The 14,255-nt window shown below is 36.4% G+C and overlaps 1 protein-coding gene across 1 annotated transcript in view; it reads right to left on the bottom strand.

Moving 5' to 3' along the window:
- RASGRP1 (RAS guanyl releasing protein 1) overlaps positions 1-5,743 on the bottom strand; it is a 108,375-nt gene extending 102,632 nt beyond the window's left edge. Inside the window, exon 1 of the mRNA XM_051977053.1 lies at positions 5,505-5,743. Coding sequence (XP_051833013.1) covers positions 5,505-5,545 — 41 coding nt within the window. The 5' untranslated portion in view covers positions 5,546-5,743. The remainder of the gene's footprint in view (positions 1-5,504) is intronic.
- Positions 5,744-14,255: the final 8,512 nt, after the last annotated feature.

A 14,255-nucleotide genomic window follows, 5' to 3' on the forward strand; every position in this document is an offset into this window, starting at 1 on the left:
AATTTGGAACACAGGGTTTGCAAGGATGAATGTTGAAAACTATCTTTGCATGTATTTTGAAAATAAAAAAGCTATTTTTAAAACAAAAGAGGATAAAAAACTATTATTAAAATTTTTTAAAAAGAAAATCTTTCCTTAACTGACTTCTTCCTGACATGCAGAAGATATCTGGGCTACTTCTCCATCATCAACTAATATTTTAGTGTAATATAATGTCATTATAAGTAGAATATGATTAAGAAGATAAATCTTTCAGGGAGGGAGGCAGTAGTGGAAAGGATAGGAGTAAAAATTCTACATTTTACATTCACTCTACATTTCAAAGTTTAATAGAAATGGGAAATCCCAGAGCCTCAGCTTACTTTCATTAGTGTGGAAGAAATAAAAAGTAATTGCATCAATGATATGATTTATATTACTTGTAGGTGTCACATATTCTTACCACTATCTGATCCCATTCCATCTCATACAATTTCTCATCCTATCCTCTTCATGGACCTAGATGACTGAGAGTTGACTGAAGTGTTCTTTATCCACTTATTTAACACAATGAAAAGGAAGCAGGGTCCAAAAGGAGAGAAATAAGAAACTGCTGATTATGAAGTAGCAGGAAGAAATAGGGAAGAGAATAGATACGCAAGAAAAGAGTGGCCTAACCTATTTTCCATTTGCTTCTCATTCCTGCTACTTTTGAAAAAGGCCATTCAGTAGATCAATTTTTTTCAAGTATTGTTTTCCCTCAGGATTTGATATAAAGGAATGTGAAAAAATAATGTTAGAAATTTCATCCTAGCCAACTCACTAAGTACACGGGCAGCTAATTAAAGTGGGTGGGCTTTGAAACTCCTGATTTGATCTCCCCCTTTCCTCCCTAAGATCTTACATAGGTAAGATGTGAAGAACCCTTAAGGTGCTCTCTTTGACCAGGAGATTCTGATAGCAGATGAAACAGATATAGGGAGGCTACAAGTTCCCTTTCAGGGATATTTTAGAAGGGAGTGATGCAAGAGTCAGAATTAAGTGATAAGGAATCTTCCAATTCAGAGATCTGAATGAATCTAAAATCACATGAGCACAGGACTGTGATTCAAGCAGACAGAGTTCTAATCTCAGCCTTAACATTAATGAATTACATAATTTCAGATGAGGTATTCTGCCTCTCTGCCCTTATTTTCTCCATATGTCAGTTAAAGAATTCAACTCACTGAGTCCTATGGATCCTTCAATTTTCAAAATAATATGAGAGAAGGGGAAAATTGTTCAGATTACATGTATGAAACAATGGTCTTTGGGGAAATTATAATCAATTTTTGATCTTCCAGAGCTATCTATTTCCAATTGGGCCTCCCTGTTTTTCACCTCCTTCTTTTTGGCTATGTCATTGTAGATCAATTCCTTGTGGAGTGAGGGAAAGAAAAAATGCAAGTCAAATTACTTTGTGTCTTGTGAGCAATTCTTGGTAGAAGGTTGGCTAGAAGAGAAAACTAAGAATTATGGTTAATTTTGGGATCATCATTCATTTAGCACATTCTTTGTGCTCATTCTTTGCCAAATGCTTTGCAGAATGGTGGAAAAAAGTACCCTCACGTATAATTAGAGCTGAAAGGCAATAATCCAACCCTTTCATTTTTATAAACGAGGCCCAGAAATTCTTGAATTTCTTGCCCTGTGTCATACAGTGGATTTGAATTCAAATCTTCTTGTCTCCAGGCCCAGTACTTTATCTACTATACCACTGAAAAGATACAGGATTTCTGCCCATTAAATCTTAGTTTCTACATATTTGATTAGCCACTCATGATAGTACTTCAACTGGTGAGAAAAAAAGCTAATGAAGATGGTTTGAGATGAAGTACGATGATAATAACAACAAAAAGACAATAAGGAAAAACTTGCCTTGGAGGCATTTCTTGGCTGTTACTTTACAAAGAAATATAAAAGGAGTTTTATAAGAAATAAATTTGGAGGGTGATGGTTGAGTAATGACTTACTGCAAGCTGAAGAAGTTATTTTCCTGTCATGGATGGAGAGAAGCTAGAGAAGACAAAGAACAGAATGGAGAGTACTTCTTTCCTCACAGAATTGTCTCAATATTTATCTTCTGAAGAGAGAAAAGAGCATTCTTAAGAAGAGACTTGACTTGACTTGGTATGCTGAGTGAACTGACTACTGAACCTGTTTCCAGGAGATGATTCTGACTTCAAGCTTTCTCACAGATAAAACACTGCAAACAATTTTTATGTCTTTGTGTTCTTATTGATTGCATTGTTAGTAAATTATATAGGCTGTGATTTTAATCCTAGGAGATTAGGGATTTTTAAATAAAGATAAAAGTGACTTTATGGAGAGTTTTCTCAAGTTTATTAAATAATATATAATTAACAGGATAGGGATTCTGAGATAACTGATGGATAAAAGAAGTTGAAATTTTGCCAAAATATACAAAAATATCTGTGGATTACACTGGAATTTAAGGTGATGAAGAATGTAAATGGTAATAAGGCTAATTGAGGGTTGGCCTACAATTGCTTATAGTTGACTCCATAACTCTGTTACCTGTGAATTACACAATGAAAAATTATCATCCTGGATTGTAGTCTTCATGATACCCAATAGATGCCTGAGCTACCATCTCACTATCAAAGAATTCTCAAGAAAAGAACACAACATTTTCCTCAATAGAATATAATTCAGATGGCAAATTGATTAGGATTCAAGTAGAATCACATAGTATATCACAAAGCTAAGTAGGAGTGATTTGGGAATTCCCTATGTCTTAACACAATTCTATTAGGATGAAAGAAATGAAAAGTGACTGTCTTTGCTACTCACTTTGGATTATCTGTAGGTACTTGCTATTTATTTTTTCTTTATAGCATCTCATTCTTAAGCCATCTCATCCCCAGATAACTGAAAGCTGGATGCAATGTTTCTTCCTCCCACATGTTTAGTACAATGAGAAAAAAGTAAGACTAGTCAGCCAAAGTAATAGAAGAAGCGATAGCTTTCCCTAATTCTTATCCTGTTTTCCATATGAAAACATTAGGAAAATAGAGAGCTCTAGTTAAGGTTCTATTTTATGGCCTCACAATCTCAATCTAGCAATGTTCTCAAAAGTCATTAATGGGAGAAAATCAGAAAAGGCATAAAGGTCCAAGGACTGGGAAGCATCAAAAGAGGAAAAAAACTAGGAACTCAAAATATTTAGGGAGAGGAGGATCTTCAGTCATTTTTTAGTTATCAATTTAGAGCTGGAAGAGGTCTTAGGAGGTACTGAGTCCAACTTGTCATTTTACAAATAAAGAAACTTAGGCCCAGAAAGATTAAGTCACTTAACTACAAATTATAAGTTGCTTAACTAAGATTTGAATTTAAATGGTACTCTGATTTCAAATCCAATATTTTTTGAAGATGAAAGATGAAAAGTGAAATAGAGGGAAATGTCAGGCAAATATAGATCTGTAGAAGCTAAAGAAACCAAGTTTTAAGCATGAGGTACAGCAAAAAGAAATAATAGACCCTAATTACAAAACTCAATTAGGGACCAGGAGGAAAAAAAATCTGGGAAAATTGACAAGTAATGAGTTCCTTTCACTATGAATCAAGAAACATGGGTTCTCTTGTCACTGACTCACTCCCATTTATGGCCTCATGACAAATCCCTGGATTTTTCTGTTTCTCTATGTTCCCTTTCTTTGATGTGACTGTAGATAACAATATTTTTATGAGAATTTACAGAATGTTTTTAAATGGTGCCATGTAAGGCACTGTGTCGTTAACCTACTAAATATAGGCAAAGAGATAATTTCTGAACACACAAGGAGTAAAATTCAAATTATGCTGGTACTTAGAATGCCTTACCTCCTTTCCTTCCCAACATATTAATATAGCTTAAAAACAATTTGGAAAGTGTGGTATATTCCTCAAATTTTAACTCTCTTGCAGGACGCAGGTTTAAGTTTAATCTGCATTAACATTCTCTAGCTGGAGAGGACCAATAAAACAGTAAATCAAGCTCAAAAGTGCAAATGCTCAAATGCTCACACTAAAAAATGAACAGTTTATTGGTCAGTGAGTTCACACCTTCGACTTTGGAATAAAACACCTACATTTACTCAGTTTACTCAGATTTCCTGTGTAAGTAATCATGGACTAGTTATTAACTTTCCCCAAGCCTTATGTGTTAAAGGAGGGGTTAGGCTCAGTAGTCTCTGTGGTTCCTTTCAGTTCTGAATCAATATAGATCAACTCTCTGGAATGGAGTTAGTTTGGATGGCATACCTTTTTGTCTGAACTACAGCCCGGGAATCCGGGAGATGGGCTAGAATGAGAAAATTGAAAAATGCCCACAATTTTATTTTCAATGGATAGTGAAGATCTTCTAAGTCCTTCTCTTAGGGATTGTTTTACTTTTTGTACTCCCAGGATCAGTGTTCCAGAACTGGAGGGCTGTTGGTAAAAGTGATACCTGCAGCAGCTTAAGTTGTCTGCACTATGGGTTTTATGTCATGTGTCACCACTCTGCACCCAGTCTCCAAGCCAGGTCACCCTCACATACATATTCACACCTATTCACAGTCATCCTTTCATCCTTCCAAGCTTTAAAACCTTTTCACAGTAAGCAGATCTGAGTAGTTGTTAGTTGATAGGTAAAGGTCGAAGGTTTCCGCCAAAGTTTCTTAGTCTCCCTTCATCAGATCTGATTGAGTTTTGTAATTAGGGTTCAGAGCGAAGGGGCCAGGTCTCCTATACTGCTGCACGAACCCCAAAGATTCTAAAAGTTATTTGTTCTAAGATAGGTTTCTGGACCCCAGTTCCAGGTCATTCTTATTCGCTAGTTGCCGCCAGATGGCGACGTTTGGACCTTGCAAGTGCTGCAGGTGCGGTCCACGGAAACTTGGCTGGGTGGGAGCCGGGAAGGGAGCTCAGTTAGTTCCCTAAGTGCCCGGGGAAAGAAGGAAGGACGAGGAGCAAAGGACAGTGCGGACAGGGGATGGGCGAGATCAAAGATAAACTCAGTAGTCCGTAGCTATGATCTTGACACTTGCAGAAAAAGTAAAGTGTGTTTCGGCTAAGTTTTATTCTCTGCCTCCATCCCGCCACCCCAAAAGGCTCCTTCTTCCCCATCGATACCTGAGTGGGGCAGCGGGAGTTGAAGACGATTTTTCGCTTTTCGCGAGCTTTCTGTGTCCTAGTCTCCCCAACTCCCAGGACTTTAGGACAAATGTCGCGCCCACTCCTTGTGCCCACCACTCCCATGAAGCATCTTCCCCAAAGCTCGGGTAAGGATAGGTGACAGCGGAGCGCGGGGAAAGAGACAGAAGGGCTGATCGTAGACCCAGATTACAGGGAGCCGGCAAGGGGGCCCGAAGCAAGAAAGTTGAGTGCCAGACTTGGATGCATTTAAGCACGCGGCGGGAGGACTGTCGGGGGGATGTAGCGGGAGGACTGGAAAGGGGTGTCTCGCCCACCTCAGTCCAGCTATCCAGAGGCCTCACACTTACCGCGGAGTTTCTCTCGCCTTCCCCAAGGTGCCCATGGCCATGGTCCTGGCGCTTGGCTGCCCGGCTCACCTAGCGAGGCGGGGGCAGGGAGGCGCGGGGCGCGGTGCATAGCTGCCTCCACGCCATGCCACCGCCTCCTTCTCTCTCCTCCTCTCTGGGCAGTGCCGTACCGCCCCTCACTCCTCCCGCTGTCTAAGGAAACTGCAGAACAGAAGGACTTACAGACTCTCTCTCTCTCTCTCTCTCTCTCTCCTCTCTCTCTCTCTCTCTCTCTCTCTCTCTCTCTCTTTTCTCTTCTCTCTCTCTCTCTCTTCTCTCTCTTCTCTCTCTTCTCTCTTCTCTCTTCTCTCTCTCTCTCTCTCTCTCTCTCTCTCTCTCTCTCTCTCTCTCTCTCTCTCTCCTCTCTCTCTCTCTCTCTCTCTCTCTTCTCTCTCTCCTCTCTCTCTCTCTCTCTCTCTCTCTCCTCTCTCTCTCTCTCTCTCTCTCTCTCTCTCTCTCTCTCTCTCTCTCTCTCTCTCTCTCTCTCTCTCTCTCTCTCTCTCTCTCTCTCTCCTCTACTCCCGCCCCCCTCCCTGTCACCACACCACCAGACACACAGTGATGTTATCTCTCCCGTACGAAGTAGCTGCTCCACTCTTGATTCTGTGAAACCTCTTTAAGTTCCCCGGTATTGCGGCCTAGCCTGGCTGATCTCTCTCACACATATGCACACATACAGAGTTCTCTCTTTTCCTCTTCCCCCTTCTTGCTGCTGGGGAAAGGGGAAGATAGGGTTCCTCTGATACCTAATTTTTCAAAGGAAACTTCACTCCAGATCACCAGAAACATGCCCCGCTTCTCTTCCTCAGACTGCAGTATGAGTCTCCCACGGGCCTGTGTGTTTTTCAAATATAGATTGCAAACTCCTTCAAAGAGCCTGTCTTCCACTTGTCTTGAGGCCCTATACTCCACTGTCTCTCAGACTCCAGCAATTAGTTCTAAGATGGTCACTTTTTATTGTTGGTGGTCTTCACCTGTGAGTCAATATGTGTGGGTAATTCCCAGCAAGGAAATTCCCTCCACTTATACAAGTGGGCAATTGTTTTGCAACTTCCAGCCACAGAGTTGAATGGATGGTTACTGAGTAAATAATTTGCTCAGGGTGATACAACCAAGATTTATCCCAGGTCTTCTGGACTTAAAAGCACTTTAAAAAATTCTTTTTGATTTAATTTGAAATACAAATTAGAAAGCTTCTTCAATGAACAATACCCTTTGGAGGGTTTGTGATATTCAATCTCAAGATGTCAAGGTTTTTCTGTCCCAATTCCAGAGGAGCAGAAGGACATTTTGAAAGTGAAAGAAGACCATACTTAGGAACAGGAATCCAGCCAACCAGAAAACAATTGCCTTACCCAGGAGATCTTTTGGCAGTGTTTCAGACAGTTTTGCTACCCCAAAACAACCAGGCCCCCAGAAGCTTTGAGCCAACAATGAGTACTTGCTATTAGTGGCTGAGGACTGAACTATATACAAAGGAGCAAGATTATGGAGTTGGTGCTGGAATAATTTTTGACTACTCTATCCCCAGGCTTGGGAGGAGACATGTTTCCTACAAAACAGAGAGGAAATAATCACTATATTGGTGGAATTGGAGCAACAACCAAATCAACCTGGACAGTAAATTTGATTTCTCATAGGAGACAGAGCATCAGGGAGCATCCCAAGAGTCACAGTGAAATGTAAATCTCAGGATTTCTATCCTCTATAAGTTAATGCTATCCCTGTTTTGTAAGTTTTTCTCATCACTGGGGGAACTCCTCAGAGAGTAGGCAATTGTATCGTTTTAATTCTCCTCAATCCAAGACATCATTGAAGACTGAGGAGATTAGTTCCTTGTTTCAGAAGAGTGGCAATATTTTGACGCAACTCAGAAGAAAAGAAATGAGAAGGGGGTGCTGAAAACTTTTAGGAACTTTGGTTTGCTTACTGGAGAGATCATGATTAAATATAGAATATTGCATCCAAAGCAAAAAATTTCTAAAGATGCATACACACAGGAAGAGGTCTCTAGTGCACTCAGAAGAGATTATTCACCTCAGTTCCTTGTTGGCCCTTCTGAACAAGCTGGAAAAAATGATTTTTTTTCAATGATCTTAAAGACCATAATCTTAGAATCTAGAATATACATCTCATCAATGGAATATACTGCAGGTGACACTGTGAGAAACCTATAGAGTTGTATTTCCATATAGGGGATGTCAGCTGACCAAGTTAGTTGAACAAAACAAGATATTGAGCCACTGAACTGATAAAGTGATAAAAATCATCCCAAAACAAGAAGTGAAAGGTAACTGCAAGCAAAGTTTGTATGCTTAATGAGTTAATATTAACTTCTGCTCAAAGGAGGAGTTTTTCTATTTTTGAAGATGAGTTGTATGATGGAGGGAGAATATATCAAGAATGAACATGCAATGGGAGGACTAAGAGGTCTGTTAATTTCATCATTCCCAGTCAACTGGGGCAATGAGGGAGGGATCTTGCACCTCAGGATAGGAAATAAAAGGCTCATTCCTAGATTTATGAGCTTCAATCTATCCAGGGACTGCCCCTTTGTGGATCAACCATTTCTTGCAAGAACCATAAATAAACCAACTTACTTCATATACTCTTGAGTCCTTTTTATTTTTGTAGCATATTTCTAACATAATCATAGGGAAGAAAAAGAGAAAATAAGAGTGAGTTGCTACAAGGTCTCACATTTTCTGGTGATTCTGATGTTGATGAAGAAGATAAAGTTGAGTCATACCCTGCCAGAAAAAAAGCAGAAAGTAACTGCTGTTATAGAGAAGAAATGGATCAAAGGAATTATTCAGCCCAATTTTCCCAGCTGGTCAGCATTGGATTCTGGAATTTTGAATCTCAAAAGTGAGAAACTAAATCCAGTGGAGTTCTTTGAATTACTTTTTGATGACAAAACTATTTTGATAATTGTTGATGGAACAAATTATTATGCTTCTCACAAAAATGTCACTTTGGAAGTTATAGTATAAAAAATAGGGTGTTTTGGTATTCTCCTTTTGAGTGTATGTATTTGTCATCCCAAGAGAGGAATGTATTAGGAGATTTCAGATAAAGAACAGACTTTATTAGCAATACAATTAGGAGAGAAATGTTTGAATTAGTATTTTCATACCTGCTTTGCAGATAACAATTATCTAGATCAATCAGACAAGTTTACTATAATTGAGGCCTCTTCTAGATCAAATGAATAAAAATTTCCCCTCATATACTCCTTTGGAGGAATATTGCTGTGTTGATAAATTGATGTATGACTGTTTGATAGTGACCAATTCTTAAATAGTAGACTTATTAATAGAACTAATTATAAAATGTAGTGTGGAGTATTTATCTGAGGTTATTTTATTTGGTTTAAACTTTATCAGCCTGAACCAGTCCTAAAAGCACATAAAAATCATGATCTTGGTTTAGGTGGGTAATTAGTAATGAACTTTGCTGATGTTCTTTGGAATAAGGAAAGTGTTCTTATCATATATGTTTTGACAACTTTTTCACAAGTATCAAACTAATATTGGCTCTAAAGAAGAAAGGGTGTAAAGGCAACAAGAGTAGTCTATGATAATAGGACTGGAATATGTTCTTTCATTGAATGCAGAAAACATGAAAAAAATGAAAAGGGAATCATTTGATTTAGAGTGGGGAAAAAAGAAGAAATAATTTGGTGTCTTTGGAATGATGAAAATTTCATGAACTTGTGCTCCAATGGTATAGGCATAAAACCACTATTCTGTTGATGGAAAAAGTTAAAAAAACTCAGCTATCAATATTTAAATTGTATAAAGTATATAGGTGTGGTGTTGTCAGGATGAATCAAAATATTTTCAAGTGCAGGATAAGAATCAGAAGCAAAAATGCTATTCAATTTTGGTAAGCTACATTATTGTTATGGCCATGAACAATACATAACATCTATATGGAATCTTTTGCCCTGATACTTCACCAAGTCTTGGATTTCTGAAGATGCATCGCATATTTCAATTTGAAGAACAATGCTTATCTAGCAGACTAAGCAAAATAAAATCAGCAATCCCATACAGAAGCAAAAAGTAAAGATACCATGACTTCCCACTAAGAACATCAACATGTCATTAATTTATTGGAGTCACAAACTCACTAATTTAGGTCTTTCTTCATCATTACATCTCTATCTTTTTAACCTCTGTGATTTATATCTTTATGCTAATCCCCCCTAGAGCACCTACCTAATGAAGTCAAGGCTTACCCAATGAACTTAAGTTCTTTTAATCCCAAAGAAATCTGTATATCATTCAACCAATCCATTATCCCTCAGTATGTTTTAGGGCCAAGCACTTTTCTAATCATGTTATTCATATATTTTATATTACTTTTCACAAAAAAATTGTAGGCAATATGCTGCATTCCATTAATGTCTGTTTTGTATCTCTCCATTATCCTTTGAATTATTTTTAATTTTGATTTTTTATGCTGATTCCTATGATTCATAGCTAGTCAGCATCAACAAGAGAATATTGATGCAAAAATTGATTTTTTCTATTAGAGAATAACTCAGGATTATTGAAAATACTGCCTATCTGAGAAGATATGAATACATGTATACTAAGACAATGGGTTGCCCATACAAACTACATGGCTTGGTCTGAAAAAATAAGCATTTTTCACAATTTTTGTTTTTTCTATGTGATTGCTTAGGTTTAAGAAATCATATAGGTTTTTTAAAATTTTCTTTTTGAAAGTAGTTTTTTTATATAATTGAAGAGGCCCCATGGTATTCTTGGCTTGATACAATCAACACACTGCCATTCACAAACAAGATAATTTAGTACTCTCCATTTCTAGAAATCCCCTCTGCAAATGACATTTTCTGTAACAATGGTAGACATCTTTGTTGAGTATACTTCCATTTTAGGCTTCAAATGATGCTGGTCAATATAGGATTATTGATGAAAGTTATCTTTATGGTTCTATTTACTAAAGAATCTTGTATAATTTTAATATATGCATGGGAGAGAAATCTTTAAAGTCTATATTTTGCTCAGAGGTCTTAACATTTTTTGGAAAGATAGCTTTAAAATATGTGTATTGCTTAATAAAATGTATTTTTATAATAAAAAACTAATAATTAGAATGGAAAAGAAAAAGAACTATGAGACTTAAGTAGTTTAATTCCTCTTGAGCTATCACTAATTCCTATGGTAAAAAGATCAAAGAGAAAAACAAAAAACAAAAATAAAAACAACTTAGTGACAAACCTTCTTGAGCTGAATCTTTCTGGCTTCGACTTCCCTTTCATGAGAGAAACATAAAACCTCACAAAAACTTTCAATTTTGGAAGACCTTGTGGGTCTTTGTCATAGTTTTTGAGAATTCAGAGCTACTTCTACATCAACACAAGAGCTGACATTTAGCAGAATAGATGAAACACTTTTTATTTTTCTTTCAAGTGATCCTTGGCAGGGTTTAAAAACATATGCAAAAAAGTCCTAAGGAGTACTTTTTAAAAACCACCAATTAATGTTTATATATCAGTTTTAAGGTTAGCAAATCACTATGCATCCACATATATGTATGTCAATCTCTGATCCTCACAACCCTGCCTTTGTTGTTGTTTAGTCATTATCAATTCTTTGTGACCATAGAGTGATTTGTTATTTCCTTCTCCAACTCATTTTACATATGAGGAAACTGGAGCAAACAGAATTAAATGGCTTGCCTAAAGTCACATAGCTAAAAAGTGTCTAAAGATTTGAATTTTTGATCCTCGGTGATCCATCCACTGTACCACTTAGCTATTTGAGTTAACTCAGTGAGGCAGGTGCTGTTATTATTTTTATTTTTACAGGTAAGAAATCAAGTAACTTTCTTAATCTTACAGTACTCCAAGGAATTTTCTAAGACTGTACATTATTTAAATTGCTAGAATGCATTGGTAAAGGAAATTTTCTCCCTAGGAGTATCTTAAACAAATGAAATCACAGATCAGGATAAAAAAATAATTGAGAGCAAGAAACTATGTATTTTTCTTCTATCTGATTTCCCTAGTACCTAGCTCACTCTCTTTTCCACAGTAGGAAGCCTCTTTCTCGATTTGAAGATGGTTTTCAAAGTGTGAAACAGGAGTATACCAAATAGAGATGTAGATGAATCAACCTTGGTTATTCTTTTGAAAATCACTCTCTTTGAAACTTTTCCCACCTCATTAAAAAGTGAGAGGGGAAAAATGAAAAAGGGAAGGGGTAGGCTAAATAGAAGGGAATACATAAATTATAAGGGAAAGGTTAAAAAAAGGGAAAGGATTCTAAGGGAGAAGGGAGGGGTTCAAAAGAGGAAGTGCTGCATGAGGCAAGTGGTACTCATAAGTTTAATACTGGGGAGGGGTAGACAGGGGAGAAAGAAAGAGAAAAGCAAAACAAGATGGCAGGAACTACAGAATTAGTAGTTTTAACCAGAAATGTGAATGGGGTAAATTCCCCCATAAAGCAGAAATGGATAGCAGATTGGATTAATAGCCAGAATCCTACAATATGTTGTTTACAAGAAATACACTTGAAGCAGGGCGATACATACAGAGTAAAGGCAAAAGTCTGAAGCAGAATCTACTATGCTTCAGGTGAAGTCAAAAAAGCAGGGATAGCCATCCTCATCGCAGATCAAGCAAAAGCAAAAATTGATCTAATTAAAAAGATAAGAAAGGGCACTATATCTTGCTAATGGGTAGCATCGATAATGAAGCAATATCAATGTTAAATATATATGCACCAAGTGGTATAGCATCTAAATTCCTAAAGGAAAAGTTAAGAGAGCTGCAAAAAGAAGTAGACAGCAAAAGTATAATAATGGGAAATCTCAACCTTGCACTCTCAGAATTATATACATCATACCACAAAACAAATAAGAAAGAAGTTAAAGAAGTAAATACAATACTGGAAAAGTTAGGTATGATAGATCTTTAGAGAAAACTGAATGGAGACAGAAAGGAGTATACTTTCTTCTCAGCAGTTCATGGAACCTATGCAAAAATTGACCATAAAATTGACATAAAGACCTCAAATTCAAATGCAGAAAGGTAGAAATAGCAAATGCATCCTTTTCAGATCACAATGCAATAAAAATTACATTCAATAAAAAACCAGGGGAAAATAGAGCAAAAAGTAATTGGAAATTAAATAATCTCATCCTAAAGAATGAATGAGTGAAATAGCAAATCATAGACACAATTAATAATTTCACCCAAGAGAATGACAATGAGACAACATACCAAAATTTGTGGGATGCAGCCAAAGTGGTAATAAGGGGAAATTTTATTTCTCTAGAGGCCTACTTGCATAAAACAGAGAGAGAGAAAATCAATGAATTAGGCTTGCAACTAAAAAAGCTAGAAAAAGGGCAAATTTAAAAAACCCCAAACGCTAAACTTGAAATTTTAAAAATAAAAGAGAGATTAATAAGATTGAAAGTTAAAAAGTATTGAATGAATAAATAAAACTAAGAATTGGTTCTATGAAAAAACCAACAAAATAGATAAACTCTTGGTAAATTTGATTAGAAAAAGGAAAGAGGAAAATCAAATTGTTAGTCTTAAAAATGAAAGGGGAAAAAATAAAAAGGGAAAACTTTCCACTAATGAAGAGGAAATTAGAGCAATAATTAGGAGTTACTTTGCCCAACTTTATGACAATAAATTTGATAACTTAAATGGAATGGATGACTACCTTCAAAAATATAGGCTGCCCAGATTAACAGAGGAAGTAAATTGGTTAAATAGTTCCATTTTAGAAAAAGAAATAGAACAAGTTATTAATCAACTCCCTAAGAAAAAATCCCCAGGACCAGATGGATTTACATGAGATTTCTGCCAAACATTTAAAGAACAATTAACTCCAATGCTATATAAATTATTTGAAAAAATAGGGATTGAAGGAGTCCTACCAAATTCCTTTTATTACATAGACATAGTATTGATACCTAAACCAGATAGCTTGAAAACAGAGAAAGAAAATTATAGATCAATTTGTCTAATGAACATTGATGCAAAAATTTTAAATAAAATATTAGCAAAAAGATTACAGAAAATCATCCCAAGGGTAATACACCATGACCAAATAGTATTTATACCAGGAATGGAGGGCTGGTTCAATATTAGGAAAATTATTAACGTAATTGACTATATCAATAACCAAATTAACAAAAACCATATGATCATCTCAATAGATGCAGAAAAAGCATTTGATAAAATCCAATACCCATTCCTATTAAAAACACTAGATAATATAGGAATAAATGGACTTTTCCTTAAAATAGTTGGTTGCATCATATATAATGGTGATAAAATGGAACCATTCTCTCTTTTTTTTTTAATTTTTATTTAATAATTACTTTATATTGACACTCGTTTCTGTTCCAATTTTTTTCCCTCCCTCCCTCCACCCCCTCCCCTAAATGGCAAGCAATCCTTTATATGTTGGATATGTTGCAGTATATCCTAGATACAATATATGTTTGCAGAACCGAACAGTTCTCTTGTTGCATAGGGAGAATTGGATTCAGAAGGTATAAATAACCCGGGAAGAAAAACAAAAATGCAGATAGTTCACATTCGTTTCCCAGTGTTCTTTCTTTGGGTGTAGGTGCTTTTGTCTGTCATTTATCAATTGAAACTCAGGTCTCTTTGTCAAAGAAATCCACTTCCATCAAAATATGTCCTCATACAAT

This window comes from Antechinus flavipes, chromosome 2 (genome assembly GCF_016432865.1).
Source record: "Antechinus flavipes isolate AdamAnt ecotype Samford, QLD, Australia chromosome 2, AdamAnt_v2, whole genome shotgun sequence".
Taxonomy (NCBI): domain Eukaryota; kingdom Metazoa; phylum Chordata; class Mammalia; order Dasyuromorphia; family Dasyuridae; genus Antechinus; species Antechinus flavipes.